Source organism: Mobula hypostoma, chromosome 13, assembly GCF_963921235.1.
Source record: "Mobula hypostoma chromosome 13, sMobHyp1.1, whole genome shotgun sequence".
NCBI classification, from domain to species: domain Eukaryota; kingdom Metazoa; phylum Chordata; class Chondrichthyes; order Myliobatiformes; family Myliobatidae; genus Mobula; species Mobula hypostoma.
The window spans coordinates 94,510,547-94,531,371 of record NC_086109.1 but is presented as its reverse complement, the minus strand read 5'-3'; the positions used below and the strand labels follow the sequence as shown (position 1 = coordinate 94,531,371).

The following is a 20,825-nucleotide window of genomic DNA, read 5'->3' as shown; positions in this document are numbered from 1 at the left end:
TACGGATGTATCGTGGAGATTTTGACTAGTTGCATCACCATCTGGTATGGAGGGACCACTGCGCAGGATTGGAAAAAACTGCAGAAAATTGTAAATCAGCCAGCGCTATCATGGGCACTAGCCTTCCCAGCATCGAACAGTTTCAAAAGGTGACGCGTCAAAGGTGGCATCCATCATTAAAGACCCCCATCAGCCAGGATGTGCCCTCTTCTCATTGCTAACATTGCTAAGGAGGAGGTACAGGAGCCTGATAACACACCGGATAATTCAGGAACAGCTTCTTCCCCTCTGCCATCAAATTTCTGAAAGGACAATGAACATTACCCCTGTTCTTGGCAAATTTTTCTATAGAGGTGGTTGCCATTGCCTCTGGGCATTATCTTTACAAGATGGGTGACCCCAGCTATTATCAATACTCTACAGAGATTGTCTGCTGAGTGTCAATGGTCACCCAGGCTTTTGATATCACCAATTGCTCATATGACCATCTACCACCTGCTCCTACGGTTTCACATGATCCTGATCTGGGGAAGGGGTGGGAGGGTGGGTAAGCAGGTGCTACACATTGCACAAGGGTGACCTGCAGCCTAGCGAAGTGAAGAGTGAAGCCTTGCACCTCCTTTAGTAGAAATACATCTCCATCTGCCACCCCGGCATTGTAATTGCCTTTTGCAGACACTTCAATGTAGGGAATTTTTTTGGTTCAGTGTCTCTTTTAATTGTGTATGCTCCAGTATTTAGTGTTGGAAAATGGTTGAATTTTCCTCCTGTCTTGGTTCTTCTGCTTTTCACCAAGCTAGCTGTGCTGCACGGACCCCCTGACGCAATCAGCAGTCCGGAAAAGTAGAGGTTACAGCCACAGCCTATAGATCTTTATCGGGAATTTAACTAAAGGCCTTCGACTGTTGCTTCATGTCGACCATTAATTGTAGGCCATTGGTTCCTCAATATTTTATGGTTTATTAGGGGAGCCACGCTACTTATGTAGTTTTGGAAGTTCTTTGCCTAAATATACTTGACTATTTCACATCTTGACGTACTGTCTGAATCAAATGCAGTAAAAAAAAGTTTCTCTTGTGATGCAAACAACAGGAATTCTGCAGATGCTGGAAATTCAAGCAACACACATAAAAGTTGCTGGTGAACGCAGCAGGCCAGGCAGTATCTCTAGGAAGAGGTGCAGTCGACGTTTCAGGCCGAGACCCTTCGTCAGGACAAACTGAAGGAAGAGTGAGTAAGGGATTTGAAAGTTGGAGGGGGAGGGGGAGATCTTAAATGATAGGAGAAGGGGACCCAGAGGATGGGCAAGGGGTATAGTCAGAGGGACAGGGGGAGAAAAAGGAGAGTGAGAGAAAGAATGTGTGTATAAAAATAAATAACGGATGGGGTACGAGGGGGAGGTGGGGCATTAGCGGAAGTTAGAGAAGTCGATGTTCATGCCATCAGGTTGGAGGCTACCCAGACGTAATATAAGGTGTTGTTCCTCCAACCTGAGTGTGGCTTCATCTTTACCGTAGAGGAGGCCGTGGATAGACATGTCAGAATGGGAATGGGATGTGGAATTAAAATGTGTGGCCACTGGGAGATCCTGCTTTCTCTGGCGGACAGAGCGTAGATGTTCAGCAAAGCGGTCTCCCAGTCTGCGTTGGGTCTCGCCAATATATAAAAGGCCACATTGGGAGCACCGGACGCAGTATATCACCCCAGCTGACTCACAGGTGAAGTGTTGCCTCACCTGGAAGGACTGTTTGGGGCCCTGAATGGTGGTAAGGGAGGAAGTGTAAGGGCATGTGTAGCACTTGTTCCGCTTACACGGATAAGTGCCAGGAGGGAGATCAGTGGGGAGGGATGGGGGGGACGAATGGACAAGGGAGTTGCGTAGGGAGCGATCCCTGCGGAATGCAGAGAGAGGGGGAGAGGGAAAGATGTGCTTAGTGGTGGGATCCTGTTGGAGGTGGCAGAAGTTACGGAGAATAATATGTTGGACCTGGAGGCTGGTGGGGTGGTAGGTGAGGACCAGGGGAACCCTATTCCTAGTGGGGTGGCAGGAGGATGGAGTGAGAGCAGATGTACGTGAAATGGGGGAGATGCATTTAAGAGCAGAGTTGATAGTGGAGGAAGGGAAGCCCCTTTCTTTAAAAAAGGAAGACATTTCCCTCTCCTCCCTCCCCCTCCTGTCTTCCCCTATCATTTTTGATCTCCCCCTCTCCCTCCAACTTTCAAATCCCTTACTCACTCTTCCTTCCGTTAGTCCTGACGAAGGGTCTCTGCCTGAAACGTCGACTGCACCTCTTCCTAGAGATGCTGCCTGGCCTGCTGCGTTCACCAGCAACTTTTATGTGTGTTCCTGGAAGAGTTTTGTGCTTTGGGAAGCTATATTCTTTCCAATTTAGTAATTGTTGTCAAGAACGTATTCCGCATTGAGGTTAATTTTATTTTAGTGATAGTGCGGAGTAGGCCCTTTGAGTCGTGCTGTCTTCGCAACCCCACGACTCCAATTAACCCCATCCTGATCACGGAACAATTTTCAATGACCAATTAACCTGCCCAGTTCATCTTTGGACCAGAGCACCCGGAGAAAACCCATGCGTTCCAAGGTGAGGATGTTCAGAGACTCCGTACTGAGGGTGCTGGGATTGAACTCTGAACTCAGATGCCCTGAGCTATAATAAGGTCATACTAGCTGCTGCATTACTGTGACACTCAATAATAATATTGTGGGGAGGTGCACTCACTTGTGTTTCATAAACCCAGTTAGCATTTCCAAGTTACCCTTACCCACTTACTACCCACATGCTTTGCCCACTCGTGATCTCTCCCCCGTCTGGTTCCATCTGCTCTCGGCGCTGGAATGGGTGGTAACACCTGCAGATTGCCCCCAGCACCTTGGGTATTTTGGTTGTTAATGCAAATGATGCATTTCAATGTACACTTAACAATCTTGAATCTAATAATTCCTTCATCACCTTCCTTATTTATCATATTTCAACCTTGGTAGCCTTTGTGCTCCCTCTTCACACCCTCCAGCAGGTGTCTCCAACTCTATAGTCCGCTTCCTCTCTCCTTCCCCCCCCCCCCAACCTCGCTCCTTATGTCTTTGATTTTATCTCCCACCTAACATCTACTTGCTTATCCCAACTCCACCTCTCTCCACCCTCTTCCCTCAGCTGCCTGTCCATCCTTCAACCCTCCTTGGTCCACTGGTCACCAAATGGCCCCTATGTCACCTCTCTCCCTTTCTGCTTTATACTGGTCATCTTCCCTCCACAATCAGTCCAGATTCATGGTTCTGAACAAAATATCAGCATTTCCTTTCTACTCGCAGATGCTGCTCGACCTACTGAGCATCTCCAGCAGGTTGTTGTTCTTCTACGTTATCTTTGTATCACCGACAAATTTAGCCACAAATCCATTAATCTCGGAGTCCAAATCATTGACATACATTGTAAAAAGCAGCGGTCCCAATAATGATCCCTGTGGAACTCCGCTGGTAACCGGCAGCCAACCAGAATAGGATCCCTTTATTCCTACTCTGTTTTCTGCTGATCAGCTGATGCTGCACCCAGGCTAGTAACTTCCCTGTAATTCCATGCGCTGTGATCTTGCTAAGCAGCCTCATGTGCGGCACCTTGTCAAAGGCCTTTTGAAAATCCAAGTACACCACATCTACTGCATCTCCTTTGTCTACCTTGCTTGTAATTTCCTCAAAAAATTGCAGTAGGTTAGTAGATAGGATTTTCCTTTCAGGAAACCATGCTGGCTTAGCCCTATTTCACCTCAACATTTTTGTCGTCTTGCTCTGTTAAAATAATTTGCGCTCTCTTTCTTCCAAAGTTTAACTTTAATTGTCATTTAACTATACACATGAATACAGCCAAACAAAACTGCGTTCCTTCAGGGCAAAGGTGCCAAACACAGTACCAATAGTCATACACAGCACATACCTTCGGTTGTCCATCGAGATCCGATGACGCCGTCCACTCCTTTAACGGTGAGATCTTTGACCATACAGTCCTATCCTGGACCCACAAGCTCTATTGCAGGTGGGACATGTATATGTAGTAGTGGTGGCAACCATGGCTGTATTTCTCCTGGCTCTCTTCTGCTGTCTTCTGGTTGTTCTTTCCATCTCCAGAATACGAACCCCGTCCCTACACAGCTGTTGCCAAGTGGTACGGTCAATAGCAACCTCCTCCAGGTCCTCGGGTCTGATCTTGCACTTCCTTAAAGCATTCTTCATCTGATCCTTATAGCGCTTCTTCGGCCTTCCAGCTGAGCGTCGACCATGATGTAGCTGGCCGTATAACACTCTGCGGGGTAGCCGACATGGGGGCATCCTTATCACGTGCCCCAGCCACTGCAGCTGACACTGGGTGATCATGGCCTCAACTCTTCTGCAGTTGGTCTTTACAAGTATTTCAGTGTGAGGCACCCACTCACACCAGGTAATTCCCAGGATGCGCTGCAGGCAGCTTATGTGGAAGCGCTCCAAGGATTGATGTGACAGCTGTAGGTTACCCAAGTTTCACATCTATAAAGGAGGGTGGTTACACAGACGGCTTGCTATATGGCGACCTTTGTGGAGGGACGAAGGCTCCCGTTCTGAAAGACTCGACGCACATGATATAGCACAGTCTCAAAATGTAAGTACATTACCTTTTCTCACATTATACTCTTATCTGCTAACTTCTCACTCATTTGCTCAATCTCTCCATATTCCTTCATGGGCTGCCTGTGTCCTCACAATTTATTAACCTAATTATCTTGGTGTCAATAACAGATGTGGCTACAGTGCACTCAATTCTTTCATTCAAGTAATTTATACATAATAAGTAGTTGAGGCCTGACCACTGATTTATTGGCACTGTTGTGTACCTTGGTCCGGAAGAACATTGTTTTGTTTGATGGTATATATGGTTGAATGGCAATAAAATGTACTTGAACTATAGTTCTCATTTGTCAATACAAGAATATCCATTTATCCTATTTTTGTTAGTTAGCCTGCTCCATGTCCATGACAACCTCTGTTCTCTTGGATAGTGTTAATTTTAATTTGACCCTTTAAGTGGTTCATAGCAATCTAACTATTCTACTTCATTAGGTGCTGATTATCTACCCTGTATAGTGCATTTTAAAAGGCATAATTTGTTAATTTTTTTTCTTTAATAACATTATTTTGATTGCTTGAGTGCTTGATGATTTTCTGAATGCTTTAATGGATTGAAAACAAAATGGTTCATTTTTCCACATTATCCACCATTTACTAATTTGAGCATCTATGTTCAGATATCAGGGTTCAGGCATACTCCTGTATCATGTACTATGTGTCCACTCCAAGAATAGAGCACTCGTCCTTTATAGTAGTATGGTGTTATGCAGGTTTTGTGGATGAGATGGCCAATCTATTGGCATGGATTTACACTTGTGAGCTTTTGGATGAGCCCCTTCAGATTCTTTTGAGAAACAAGTAGCAGTCTTTTAATCTGATAATTTGACTTGCATTTAAAAACTTAAAACTAAGTTGCTAAAGGGCATTAAAGATTTAAAGTTGGTTTTAGATCATGTTCAGTACAGACAGCATAGACAGAAGGATCTGTTCAGTGCTGTTCCATACTTATTTTTGTTCTGTGAATAAGGTCACCCCATGGAAATGTGCAGAATTCTTAGAAGCAGCAACCCTAGATATGGGTAGGATGTTTCCTCTGGCTATGGAATCTAGAATTATGGGTTATAATGTCAACATAGAGTTGGTTATTTAGAATAGAAATGAGAATATTTCACAAAATATTTGGAATTCTATTCCTAAGGACTGTGGTAGATTGTTATTGATTGTACTTGGCAGATAGACTTCTGAAGGTTAAAGAAATTGAGTGTTATGAATATAGTGCCTGGAAGTAGTGTGTGAAAGGGAAGATCAGTTGTGGTTCTGTTGAGATGAGAGGTCAGCCATGAACGTGTTGACAGACTTGAGGGGCCAAATGACCTACTGATTCTATGTTATGTGTATATTGACCTGCTTTTACTTTGAGTATGGGTTAGATGAATGAAATGAACATTTGGAGATGTGTGAATCTAAATCTTGGAATTATTTTCTCATAGCCATAGGCCCAGAGGAGAAAACCACTGTGACAGAAATTAATAATGTGTCTCTTGAGCTTGAGTTGTGCTGTAAGATGTGCACCACTGGGGCCCAATGGAGTACAGTTTTTGTGTACGTGCTGGTGAGTGACTTGACACACACGGAAATGCTGGGATGGGATGTCCGTGTGAGCAGGAGACATGAGGGCTGATGAATTGTCGAGCCTGGAGGCACGATGGCCAGTGATTCACAAATTTGGAGTCCTGCCAATAGCTAGTTTGGGGGTCAATACTGAAGACTGAAGTCTGATGGCTGGAAACTGGAGGCTGGAGACCTGTTCTGGGGTTGCAGGACTGGTGTCTGTGCGTGGGGCGGCTTTTGCTATCGTTGCTTTTTGCCGAGCATTGTGAGCATGCTGTGTTGACGCTGGAATGTGCGACGACGCTGTGGGCTGCCCTCCATATTTCCTTGGGTTGTGTTGGTTAACGCAAACATCACATTTTGTTATTTCTGTAATAGATGAATCTGAATCTGATTAGGGCTGGATTCAGAATTCATTGGATGAAAAGACAACAATGGGATGTATTGTTATCCCTGGCAGTGATGTGCCTGATGTGGACAAAGGAATAAACAGTTTGTGTGTTTGGAAGTTTATCCTTGAGAGTTAGTTCTGTTACCGACCATAGCATCAAAATTACTATTGCATAAATTTGAGACCAGTACCTTGCAAGTGGTGTATTTAAACAATACATTGAAATAAAATGGCAAACTTTATATAGTTGTGTACATGAAATCACTGCATTTAGAAAGCAACGTTCATATGAAATAATGAGAATTTTTTAGTACACTTGTACATTTATATTGCATGTTTAATTCTTAAATAATTCTCAAGATATTTAGGAAGAGTTCTATTCAAAAGGTTCAAAGGAACATCTAAACAAGTCTGATGCATTTTGGAAACATGCCCTGTGAACTGATGAAGTTAAAATAGAACTTTTTGGCTGCAATGAGCAAAGGTATGTTTGGAGAAAAAAGGGTGCAGAATTTCATGAAAAGAGCCCCTCTCCAACTGTTAAGCACAGGGGTGGATCGATCATGCTTTGGGCTTGTGTTGCAGCCAGTGGCACGGGGAACATTTCACTGGTAGAGGGAAGAATGAATTCAATTAAATACTAGCAAATTCTGGAAGCAAACATCACACCGTCTATAAAAAAGCTGAAGATGAAAAGAGGATGGCTTCTACAACAGGATAATGATCCTTAACACACCTCAAAATCCACAATGGACTACCTCAAGAGGCGCAAGCTGAAGGTTTTGCCGTGGCCCTCACAGTCCCCTGACCTAAACATCATCAAAAATCTGTGGATAGACCTCAAAAGATCAGTGCATGCAAGACGGCCCAAGAATCTCACAGAACTAGAAGCCTTTTGCAAGGAAGAATGGGCGAAAATCCCCCAAACAAGAGAATGCAAAGACTCTTAGCTGGCTACAGAAAGCGTTTACAAGCTGTGATACTTGCCAAAGGGGGTGTTACTACGTACTGACCATGCAGGGTGTCCAAACTTTTGCTTCAGGCCCTTTTTCCTTTTTTGTTATTTTGAAACTGTAAAAGATGGAAATAAAAAAGTTTTCTTGCTTAAAATATTAAAGAAATGTGTCATGTTTAACTTTGTGCCTTTTGGAAATCAGTTCATCTTTTACTCGCTTAGCTATTCACAGTAACAGAAATTTTGACTATGAGTGCCCAAACTTTTGCATACCACTGTATTTTGTTCTCCTTTATAGTTGTGTTCTGGAAATGGCATTAAACAATCTTGCAGCTTGCATCACCTCCAGTTGTAGCAAGTCATTGTTGATCTAGGAATTAGAATCATTTTGTCTCTAATTTTCCTTCTGAGTTGTTTTATAAAAAGAAATTAGGTCTGACTTTTAATTGACCCGAACATCTGTTAAGTTAAATGAACTTGTAATTGATTTACAGCAGAAAACTTTTAAACCATGTAATCTTAATTGTCTGCACTTCAGCAATAGAATAATACATACAGCTTCATGCTGAAACTCCATTCCAAAAGGTGCTGCTTAGTTGAATGCAGGGAACTGGAGGAAAAATTTGTTTTTTTGAATAATTCTGTGATTACTAAATGTAGAATATGTGATACAACGACAGTCAAATTTCTATTGTGCAATAGCAAAGAAATCAAATTGTGTTTATGAAGCATCAAATCCGTGTGTCTTATACTTTAATAGTATGAAAAACCCACAGACTTGGTGCTTCACAACACGATTTGATTTCTTTACTGTTTCACAATTGGAATATACCTCGATAGGCCTCCACGATCTGGATCATCGCGCTGATGTCATATGGAGGTTTGTGTGCATCAAGGACTCCCATCAGGCAATGCCAGCTCATGGCCACCTTGTTGGAATGGCTATGGATGAGATGCCAGATGAAGTTGATTCAACCCCAGCTCCCGAACGGACAGACTTGTGTCTGGCCCTCCTGGGCCAAACTTCATCGAAGTGTGAAGAGAAAAACACCTGCCATAGGAAACAACAGCAAACCTCGATACTTGGTTCAGTTCTAATTTTTGTCAACACATCAGTGCATGTGTAATATAAATTGTAGAATCAAAGTCTGTTTTATTATCACTGGTATATGTCGTAAAATTTATTGTTTTAGAGCTATGTCAAGAAATAAGTTAATGTGACGGGTTCTTGAGATACCAGTATCCTAGATGGTGTTAAAGTTGAGAGCGTCATAAAGTTTCCAAAAACAACACAACTCATGAATGAATGTAGTAAGAACTCCTTGAAGTGAGCAATGATTGAACTGGAATGCGTGGAGAAAGATTTTGAAATGATTCCTGTACAGTGCCTATAAAAAGTATTCACCCTCCTAGGAGGTTTTCATGTTTTATTGTTTTACAACATTGAATCACAGTGGATTTAGTTTTTTTTTTGACACTGGTCGACAGAAAGATCTCTGCAAAGTGATCTAAATTAATTACAAATGCAAAACACAATAATTGCAAAAGTATTTACTCCCTTCGATTAAGTATTTAGTGTATGCACCTTTGGCAGTAATTACAGCCTTGAGTCTCTGTGGATAGGTCTCTATTAGCTTTGCACATCTGGACACTGCAATTTTCCCCCATTCTTCTTTACAAAACAGATCAAGCTCTGTCGGATTGCATGAGGATTGTGATTGAACAACCCTTTTCAAGTCCAGCCACAAATTCTTAATTGGATTGTGGTCTAGACTCTGACTTGGCCACTCCACGACATGACTTTGATTTCGAGCCATTCCTGTGTAGCTTTGGCTTTATGCTTGGGGTTGTCTTGTTGGAAAATAAATCTTCTCCCAAGTAGCAGTTCTCTTGCAGACTGCATCAGATTTTCTTATAGGATTTCCCTGTATTTTGCTGCATTCATTTTACCCTCTACCTTCACAAGCCTTCCAGGGCCTTTTCCAGTGAAGCATCCCCACAGTATGATGCAGCCACCACCATACTTCACAGTAGAGATGGTGTGTTTTTGATGCGCGGTGTTTGGGTTAAGCCAAACAGTGATTAATCTAGTCTTGGTTTCATCAGACCATTGAAACTCTTCCAGCTGACTTCAGAGTCTCTCGCTTGCCTTCTGGCAAACTCTAGCGAAGACTTCATTTGAGTTTTATTTCGGCAGTGCCCTTCTCTTTGCCGCTCTCCTATAAAACTGTGACTGGTGAAGCACCTGGGTAACAGCTGTATGCGCAGTCTCTCCCATCTCTGCAACTGAAGCTTGTAACTCCTCCAGAGTTGTCATAGGTCTCTTGGTGGCCTCCCTCACTTGTCCCCTTCTTGCACGGTCACTCAGTTTTTGAAGACTGCCTGTCCTAGGCAGATTTACAGCAGTGCCATATTCTTTCCATTTCTTGATGATTGACTAACTGTATTCCAAGGGATATTCAGTGAATTGGAAATTTTTTTGTATCCATCTCCTGACGTGTGCTTTTCAATAACCTATTTGCGGAGTTGCTTGAGGTGTTCTTTTGACTTCATGGTGTAGTTTTTGCCAGGATACTGACACGAACAGTTGGACCTTCCAGTTACAGGTGTATTTTTACTACAGTCAGTTGAAACACTTTGATTGCACATGGGTCTCCGAAAACAGATCTCCATTTAACTAATTATGTGACTTCTAAAACCAATTGGCTGCCCCTGTGATGATTTGGTGTGTCATTAAAGGGGGTGAATACTTGTGCAATCAATTATTTTGTGTTTTATATTTGTAATTAATTTAGTTCACTTCGTAGAAATCTTTTTCACTTTGACCACAAAGTATTTTTCGGTTAATCAGCGTAAAAAAAAAAGCCAAATTAAATCCACTGTGATTCAATATTGTAAGACATGAAAACTTCCGAGGGGAGTGAATACTTTTTATAGGCACTGTATGTTTGTGCTGATTTCAGAGACTCTTAGGCACGTGGATGTAAGAACATTGAGGTTTATGGGCTCTGTAGGAGGGAAGTAGATTGAAATTAGTGGTTAGTTCTCCTGTTCCTTTGTTCCCTGTACATTTGGAATAAATTTAAGGGTCAGCCCAACATGGATTGAAGGGCCCATGCTGTACTGAACATTTCTAAAATATATTGCAATGGCTGCCTTGGTGGTTGGAGGCGATTTTTTTTTTGTATGAGTGGAAAATCCTTTTAAGTTATGAAGAATTTTTAAACAAATTCTAATGGAAATTGTTGAATTAGTGTGGATGATGTTGCAGCAGTGATGATAAAATACTTCAACACACTTCAAGTTTGAGCTCCATTGCCCTCTGGTCAGTTCTGAACAATGATTTTAGTTTGCAGTTTGAAACCCTTGGAAGCAGTCACAGTGCCAGGCTACAGAAAGAGCAAAGTAACATGATTGTAAGACCACTTGTCTTGAATGATGATGAGATAATCTATCAACCTGGACCAAGTGTTTCCAGGTACTGTGCTGTGCTAGGGTTATTCAGTTCTGTAAATGATCCAACCATTTCCAGAAAATTCACTTACTGTGCTTGTATAATCAGCAGCTGGATCTGGGAATATAGGCTTTTTGATTTCTCTTTGTATTGCAGTGAAGTCATAAAAAGTGAGAAAGAAAATTAAAGATCATGACTCATAACTTGAAAATGCGCCTTTCTGCCTTTTTCCAGCAGCATGTTATTGCATTAATATCCTTGTTTTTAAATCTAGTATTTGGGTGAGTTTAACTTTTAAAATAACTAAAGATGGTCAGTGCAGAATATAAAGCAAGTTATTGTTCAGGGCAGTGAAATATTTAATGATACGGGCGCCACAGTAGCGTGGCAATTAGTGCAATACTGTTACAGCTTGGGGCATTCAAACTTCAATCCTGTTGCTGTCTGTAAGGAGTTCGTATGTCCTCCGTGACCAGGTGGGTTTCCTCTGGATGCTCTGGTGTCCTCCCACAGACCAAAGACGTGCGGGTTAGTAGGTTAATTGGTCTTTGTAAATTGTCATGTGGTTAGGCTAGGGTTAAATAGAGTTGCAGGTTCGATGAGCTGGGAGGGCCTGTCCCATGCTGTATCCCTAATGAAGAGATGAGAGCTAATTCTGATGAATAGAGCTTTGTTAGATAGACTGGGATCTTCAGAGTTTTGAATAAGCTGAAGTTTAATGGAAGGTGATAAGGGGATGTTGTTGGGAATGAGCCACAAGGAAGCCGCAACTTGGAAATTTAAAAGTCTTTATTCACATCATGAGAATCCAGGAGAATCGAAAAGAACTCTTTATGCAATGTTTTATACTTCAACACAGATTAATGACAGTTTCATTTGCTATAATCACCTACCTAACTTTAACATTTTGAATAGTCAGGTAAATTTACAGAATTACTTATTTACAAAGGTAGCACATCCCAGCTGGCAGAACTCCTTTGAATATTCAGTATTGGTGTCTGTTCCAAGAGCCAGACACCCAAAATATATTTCTTTTGTTAATGTTGAAGGATGGCTCTGCATTTTTGTTAACCTAAATTCTTGGTGGCAACACACACAAAATGCTGGTGGAACACAACAGGCCGGACAGCATCTACAGGAAGAGGTACAGTCGACGTTTCGGGCTTAGACCCTTTGTCACGATGCATTTCTTGGTGGCATTTTGTTTTGTGTGCTGTGAGATATTTTATTGTGGGTACACCACGATCGGAGGAATATTGATTCGTTTGGTTGTATGTGTATGTATGTACACAGTCAGATGGCAAACTTGAATATACAACTAATCAGAAGGTTAAGTGACAAAACAAGTGTCCTGAACTGTGCATCGTGGCAGGGATACATCTTTAACAATGTGCTCATGGGGAAGACAATGTTCCTGCTATGTACTGTACTTTCAATGGGACAGAATCACAATGTCCTACGATTGGTTTCACTATATCAGTTGGAAGATAAATAGTGAACAGGTTTTATTTCCTGAAGACTGGTTCCTTAATTAATCTATAATTATGCTATCGATACTTTCAAACCCCAGAATGATCCCTAGCAAGTTTTTTGGCAACAAATTAGTAAGAAGGTCACTTGGCTTTGTGATGGTTAGTAATAATTATTACAAGTAGCTGATTATTAAACATCTGTGACTATCACTCTACAAGTAGCACTGAATACATTTTTATTGAGCTATATGGTTTCTGGCCCCCCTCAGGTTCTAATGAAAGGCTGTCTACCTGAAATGTTAAATCGCAAATGTTAATTCTCCCCAACATCTGTGCCCACAGATTATTCCAGACTTCCAGTATCTCTATCAATTTGCTTTTGTATTATAGCTGTGTTTGTGATGCTTTTCAAGACAACTGATGCCTCAGTTCACCTATTCATTTTGAATTGTTGTTTCCATTGGTAGGTGAGACTAGAACTAGGGGACATTGCTTCAAGATTCAAGGGAGAAGATTTAGGACGGAGATGAGGAGAAACTGTTTTTCCCAGAGAGTGGTGAATCTGTGGAATTCTCTGCCCAGGGAAGCAATTGAGGCTTCTTTGCTAAATATATTTAAGATACAATTAGATTTTTACATAGTAGAGGAATTAAGGGTTATGGGGAAAAAGGCAGGTAGATGGAGCTGAGTTTACGGACAGATCAGCCATGATCGTATTGAATCGTGGGGCAGGCTCGATAGGCTGGATGGGCTACTCCTCCTATTTCTTATGTTCTTATGTTCATTTATAGTGTCCTCCAAATGAGGGAAATTAAAGACTGCGAAAATGTCTATACTGAGTTTTGCTTCACTTAGGGTGGCAGGGTAGAGATGTGTCTCTACCAAAGGAGGTGTAAGGCACTCCCTCCCTCTGCTAGCCTGCAGGTCACCCTTGGGCAAGGTATAGCACCTGCTCAGCCTCCTGATCAGGGTCACATGAAGCCATAGGAGCAAGTAGTGGATGGTTGTATGAGCTGCTGGTGCATATCACAAGTCCTTGTTATGCAGTGGTCCCCAACCTCTGGGCCGCAGACCAATACATTGCCGTGAAGAATGCAGCGGTACAGCGGTAGCCGGAACGCACCTAGCACATCTTTAAGAAAAAAGTGGAAATAAACATGCTAATTAATTAGGTGCTGCCTGGCACGTAATTAATTAGCTTGTTTATTTTGGCTCTTTTCTTAAAGATGTGCTGGGTGCGTTCCGGCCACCGCTGCATTCTTTGTGGCAATGTATTGGTCTGTGGTCCGGAGGCTGGGGACCTCTGCTGGTTATGTGACCACCGATGCCAGGCAGATAACCTCTGACGACTGATAATGACTGGGGTCAACCGTCTTGTAAAGACACTGCCCTGAGGAAGGCAATGGCAAACCACTTTTGTTTAATAATTTTTCCCCTGCCTGGAAAATTTCACTTATCACTTTATTTATAGGACCACTCTTACACACCCAGATGGTATGTAATGGAGATATGTTGGCTTAGCAAATATTGGATTAGGATTGATGCCAATCCAGAAATATGTAATCTGGGAGAGTTTGCACTAGCTGAATCCTGATGAAGGGTCTCAGCTGGAAATGTTGACTATAGTCAATAGACAATAGGTGCAGGAGTAGGCCATTCGGCCCTTCGAGCCAGCACCGCCATTCACTGTGATCATGGCTGATCATTCACAATCAGTACCCTGTTCTTGCCTTCTCCCCATATCCCTTCACTCTGCTATTATTAAGAACTCTATCTAACTCTTTCTTGAAAGCATCCAGAGAATTGGCCTCCACTGCCTTCTGAGGCAGAGCATTCCACAGATCCACAACTTTCCATAGATCCTGCCTAACCTGCTGAGTTCCTCCAGCATTTTTGTGTACTTTTAATCTTTCCTCCTTTTGGGTTCAAAAAGATAGTGATCCGGTGGCCTAATATCTAGGAAAGGCCAGAATCACCTGAAATAATCTGACTGGAAAAAAAATGACAAAATGGAAAGTTTACTAAACATATAATGTAGTAAAAACATTAAAGATTAGTTTCATTTTGTCACGTATGCATTGACACATCGAACTGAAATGCTTTATTTTTATCAACAGCCAACGCAGTTGTTTGGCTGTTCTGGGGGCCACACCTCTAGCTCTAGCATAGCATGCTCACAACTCACTAACCCTAACCTGTACTACTTTGGAGTGTGGGAGGAAAATAGAGCACCCAGAGGAAACCCATGTGGTCATGGGGAGAACCTAATCTCCTTTCAGGAAGCAGGTGAGAATTGAACCCTGATGCCCGGCACAGTAAAGTTTTGTGCTAATCACTAAGCTATCATGCCGTACCAACTGAGACACTATCATATCTGAATAATTTTCCAAAGTGTAGGGGAACGTCGACTCAGACCACGAGAGGCTTGCGCCGGGCATTTTCATGCCGTACAAGGCGCAGATTGGAAGGCTGTGGGGCGCCACTAATTAATTCCCCACGATCAACATGTTAAAACTTGGCATTTAAACCCAACTAACCACATGCTTCTTCTGCCCTTGCCATGTCATCTTAAACCATTTTCCTATGGTACAGTGGCATGTTTATATTTCAACAAAACATTTTTCAACTATGAATCTTTCCTGTCAAATATTCAACTAGTCACTTCAGATAGTTGCTTCTTATTTGTCCCAGGTGAAGAAAACGGATACAGCAAAAAGTCGTCTAGAGAAAAGGAACTCAGAGCTCATGGGGCAAGTGGATACTCACAGGAGGCGGCTTGATGAAAAAGAAGATGAATGTAATAATTTGGGTAACCAGCTACAAAATAAAGATAATTTGATGAAGAAATGCATAGAGGAGAAGGTAAGTGCAGCACATTCATTATATTGTGTATAAACCAAAGGCTACTGTTCAAAAAAATATAATTTGAATTCATACCATATTAAACTCATAATGCACACATTGTCAGACCATAAACCTGGCAAAATTAACTTCTGACTTGCTCTGGAGGAGAAGGGTTTGGTGAATACTTATTGGCTTTATTTTGAAAAGCTCTTGTGCTTGACTTGGCATTTGCTCAAGATGCGGTACATTTCCCAGTGGTCTGTGGCTCACAAACTCAGTGTAATATTTCTGCACAATGGTGAAAGCGTGTGCTCCATTCCAGGTTCTCCTTGGACAAATAGCAGAAACCATAAGGCAAGAGTGGGATTGAGCCATTCAGCCCATTGAGTCTGCTCTGCCATTACATGGTTGATTTATCCTTCTCAATCCCTTTCAAAGGTACAGTTAATGTGAGAGAAATGTATATAATATACATCCTGAAATGCTTTTTCTTCGCAAACATCCACGAAAACAGAGGAGTGCCTCCAAAGAATGAATGACAGTTAAATGTTAGAACCCCAAAGTCACACCCCCCAGCTCCCCCGTCCTGTGTGTAAGTGGCAGCGAGCAACAATCCTCCCTCCCCCCATCGGCAAGAAAAAGCATCGGTACCCGCCATCGAGCACTCAAGTGTGAGCAAAGCAACAGCAAAGACACAGACTTGCAGTTACCCCAAAGACTTTGCGTTTCACCCGGTATTCAACATACCACAGGCTCTCTCTCTCCCTAATAAGGGAGAAGCACGCGTCTCCATTTCACAGCGAGAGGGGAGACATAACAAACAACTCACTGGTTTATGATGTTAAAAGTCCATTGTGTCGCTTTTTCTGAGCTCTGTGCCCAAAGATCTTAGGTCTCTGGGCACACAGCCGTAGATCTTCCAACTCCCATGACACATTGATTTCCTGCTGGGACATAGACCTTCAATCTGCCCGTCTCCAGAGCCACAAAACCTCGGACCTCTGAAGGCGAGTGAATCTCTTAGGCTGCACGCTTGGCATGTCGAATAACGGCCAGTTGTGAAACCCTGAGAGCGGGTCCCATTCCTGCAAAGAATCATAGTCGGCGTGTGACTGTAGGTCAGGGTCTTCAAAAGAACCCTGAAAGGGAAAAATAGAGATATTAAAGATGGAAATAGAGCTGTTTCCGAAGATGCAAACAAAGGAGTTGCCGTTGGGCGCCATTGACTCTCCTGAGCTCCTCCTCTTTTGCCTTTTCCCCGTAACTTTTGACTCCCTGACTAGTCAAGAGCCTGTCAACCTCCATTTTAAATATACCCAATGACTTGATCTCCACAGCAGTCTGTGGTAGTGAATTCCCCAGTCACTGTCCTCTAGCTAAAGAAATTTCTCCTCATCTGTTCTAAATGGATGTTGCTCTATTTTGAAGCTGTGCCCTCTGGTCCTAGACTCACCCACTATAGAAACATCTTCCTCACATCCATCTATCTAGGCCGGATGTTCCCAACCTGGGGTCCACAGTCTCCTCGGTTAATGGTAGGGGTTCATGGCATTAAAAAATGGTTGGGAACCCCTAATGAGGGCCTTTCAGTATTTAATAGATTTCAATGAGATCTTCCCTCAGTCTTCTAAACTTGAGTACAGGCCCAAGGCCATGAAATCCTCCTCAAATGTTAACTTTCACTCCCAGAATCATTCTAGTTCAGTGGTCCCCAACCACCGGGCCGCAAAGCATGTGCTACTGGGCCGCGAGGAAAGGATATGATTTGGTGATATGAAACGATATGAGTCAGCTGCACCTTTCCTCATTCGCTGTCACGCCCACTGTTGGAACTTGAACGCACACAACGACATTACGCACGCGAGGTCATTACACATGTGTCGTCCATGTCAGCGCGGGAAAAAGATCAACTCCTTGAGCTTGCAAATGACGGTGGGCTGGAAAGTATGTTTGACATAACATCTCTGCCGGCGTTCTGGATCAAAGTCAAGGCTGAATATCCTGAGATAGCCACGAAAGCACTGAGAACGTTGCTTCCATTTGCAACACCATATCTCTGCGAAGCGGGCCTTTCTGCAATGAATGCAACGAAAACTAAATTGCAGAATAGACTGGACACAAGGAACCCCCTCGAGTATCGCTGTCTCCCATCACCCCTCGATAGCACCGTCTTGTTGCAGAGAAACGAGCCCAGGGCTCCCACTGATTCAGCGATATTGGTGTGTTGCAATGATTTTATATGTTCATACGGGGAAAATATGCGCTGTGTGTTTAATATTAAATTCGTTAGATAAACCCTTTTAGAAACAAAATTGAGTGTATTAGCCACTTATAAGTGACTTAATTGACTTATCACCTATATTCTGGTCGTGGTTAACACCCCCCCCCCCCCCAACCGCAAGAATATTGTCAATATTAAACCAGTCCGCAGTGCTAAAAAGGTTGGGGACCCCTGTTCTAGTTAACCACCTCTGGATGTTCCCAAATGCCAGCACATCTTTTCTTAGATAAGGGACCCCGAACTGCTCACTATACTCCAAGTGTGGTCTGACCAATTCCTTATAAGCGTTATTATCCTTGATCTTGTATTCTAGTCATTTTAAAATGAATGCTAACATTGCATTTGCCTTCCCTACCACCAACTCAACCTGCAATTTAACCTTTAGGGAATACTGCACTAAGACTCCCAAGACCCTTTGCACTTTTGAATTTTGAATTTTCTCCCCATCTAGAAAATGGTCCACAGACTGAACCTGAGACCGGATTTTGTAGAAGGGAATCAAACCGATAAAGGATGCACGGCAACACCATATTTTGTTATGCACATTGCTTTTTTTTGTGGAAGGGTGAAAATCCTGAAAAAGTAGTGTATGTGGCCCAATCCATCAGAGGTAAAGGCCCCCCCCCCCACCCCCACCGGCTGCTGAACACATCTGCACAGAGCAGTGTCATAGGAAAGCTTCATTAAATAAATAGATAGATAGATATACTTTATTGATCCTGAGGGAAATTGAGTTTTGTTACAGCCACACCAACCAAGAATAGAGCATAAATATAGCAATACAAAAACTACAAACAATCAAAAACAACAATTTGCAAACTATGCCAGATGGAAATAAGTCCAGGACTAGTCTATTGGCTCAGGGTGTCTGACCTTCCACGGGAGGAGCTGCAAAGTTCGATGGCCACAGGCAGGAACAACCTCCCGTGACGCCCAGTGTTGTATCTTGCTGGAATATGGCCAGAGTCCAACAGCAAAAAATTCAGTATCCGGTCTACAAACACGTTCCTCGATCGTAATATGACCTGGATTGCACCATCCGTTGTTAACCAGAACAGTAAGCACCCAACTCCTTTACGCTTACTGCTCTCAGTGCACTTCTGGTCAGCCCAAACGGTCTGGAAGCTGTCCATGGAAAAGATTTGATCGGGTATGTCCTCGTGCAGCCCTGTTCCAGTAAAACACATAACACTGTACTCCCGAAATGTTCTCTGATGCCTGGCTAGCACCGTGAACTCATCCAATTTACTACCCACTGAACTCCTCTTCTCCATAAGTCTCTCTTGTCTCGACCCAGTCCTCTTTCCTCGCCTTTGTGATCCCCCTCTGCATCCTCTGTGTTTTCCTCCAGATTTCAGCAGGGGTGTCCGCCGCTCTGCTCGCTAAACCGGCCGGCATAAGCTCAATCAGCTGGTCCTTGGAATAAACAATGCGACCATGCTTCTGCCCCGCTAATGAGGCGTGTCGGAACGTAACTATTTCCAGCGCTAAAAACCCAAATAAAACTCTCTCCACCAGCATGTTAGAGAGGGTGCAGCTTCAACGTGTTACCGTGAAAAAAAATAACATAAGTTAAAAAAGTAAGAATACTCGTTGGAACGGCTGTAACAGGCTGCATGCACGACTGGTGCATGCGCACTAGAGATTAGGGACCTACACCACCCAGGCCATGCTTTCTTCTCACTGCTGCCACCAGGAAGGTACCGGAGCCTCAGGACCCATGCCACCAGCTTCAGGATCAATTACCCTCAACCATCAGGATCTTGAAACAGTGGGGATAAGTGTTGCCACAACCAATGGACTGACTTTCAAGGACTCTTAAACTTCATGTTCGTCTTGTTTTCTTGATATTTATTATTATTTTCTCTTTTTATTTACACAGTTGTCTTTTGCACATTGATTGTCTTCTGCCCCCCCCCCCCCCCCACCACTGGGTGATTCTGTTATGGTTCTTGGATTTATTGAATATTCCCTCAAGAAAACACCTAAACATCTCAGGGTTGTATATGGTGACATATATGAATTTTGATAATAAATTTACGTTGAACTTTTGAAAATAGTGATTCATATCCAAGGTTGTCAAGCCGAGGAGTGGTAGTGGGGACAAGCTCCCACCACCTAAAAGTGCTCCTCTCGGCATGCGCCTCAAATAGCCTCTGACAACCAAGTCCAACTCCTGGCCTTCTCGTGTAGCTTACTTCTAAGCCCGGCAGAACTGTTTCTACTGACAGGAGAAGGGGCGAAGGCGGGTCCTGGCGCCTTAAAACCAGTGATTCGTGTAGATGGAGCTCGTCAGCCTAGGAAGGCAGTCCACCTAAGAGAGGGAAAACTCTGATTTCAAACCTCTGCTGCCTTGCGGCCATACCCACTGATGGGAAAGGCTTCGAGAGTAAACCCTGAGGACAAATCCGGAGCTGGAGTCCCTAAGGCAGTCCGACGTTGCCTTCAACCTTGCTCTGGCAACTCCTGCGACGTCACTGGTGCCAAGCTGTATCAGCCCTTGCCCTTCCCTTGGACAACATCGGTGGCGTGGAGAGGGGAGACTTGCTGCTTGGGCAACTGCCGGTCTTCCATACAACCTTGCCCAGGCTTGTGCCCTGGAGAGTGGTTAGCGTAACGCTTTACAGCTCCAGTGATCGCGGTTCAATTCCTGTTGTCTGTAAGGAGTTGGTATGTTCTTTCTTTGATCATGTGGGTTTCCTCCCACGTTTTAAAGATGTATGGGTTCATATGTCATGTGGCTGTAATTGTATGGTGCAGGTTCATTGGGTCACAAGGTCCTGTTTAATGTGCTGTCTCTAAGTTTAAAGAAAGAATAGCACCTTGTGTTTCGTTCCTAAAGACTGAGAAATAGCAGACCTATTTTGATAATAGATCAGTACCTTGGCTATAGTAAAATGATTTTTGTGATGTGTTTATGGCTTAATCCACAGCAAATAAAAATGCAGACTGGAAAAGCATTAAATAGTTTGAAACTATAATTTCTAGGTTGTGGTGCATACAAAATTGATTTGATTTAACTTCCTGTGTCCTGAATTTCATTGTAGCTATCAAATTACTGTGATGCATTATTCACGATTGCCAGGGCTGTAAGTTAACCTTCATCTTGTACTTGTTTGGTAGTAGTGTCATGGCAAATATTTTCCTCCAGCAGCAAAGCTAATCAGGATCAAAGTGAAACATGCTTGCAATAACAAATTTGTTTTAA

At 43.0% G+C, this 20,825-nt stretch overlaps 1 protein-coding gene across 2 annotated transcripts in view; it reads left to right on the top strand.

The window, feature by feature from the left end:
- golm2 (golgi membrane protein 2) overlaps positions 1 to 20,825 on the top strand; it is a 92,343-nt gene that overhangs the window by 7,132 nt on the left and 64,386 nt on the right. For both annotated transcript variants that reach the window (XM_063066215.1, XM_063066216.1), the window contains exon 2: positions 15,184 to 15,354. In XM_063066215.1, the coding sequence (XP_062922285.1) occupies positions 15,184 to 15,354 (171 nt within the window). The remainder of the gene's footprint in view (positions 1 to 15,183; positions 15,355 to 20,825) is intronic.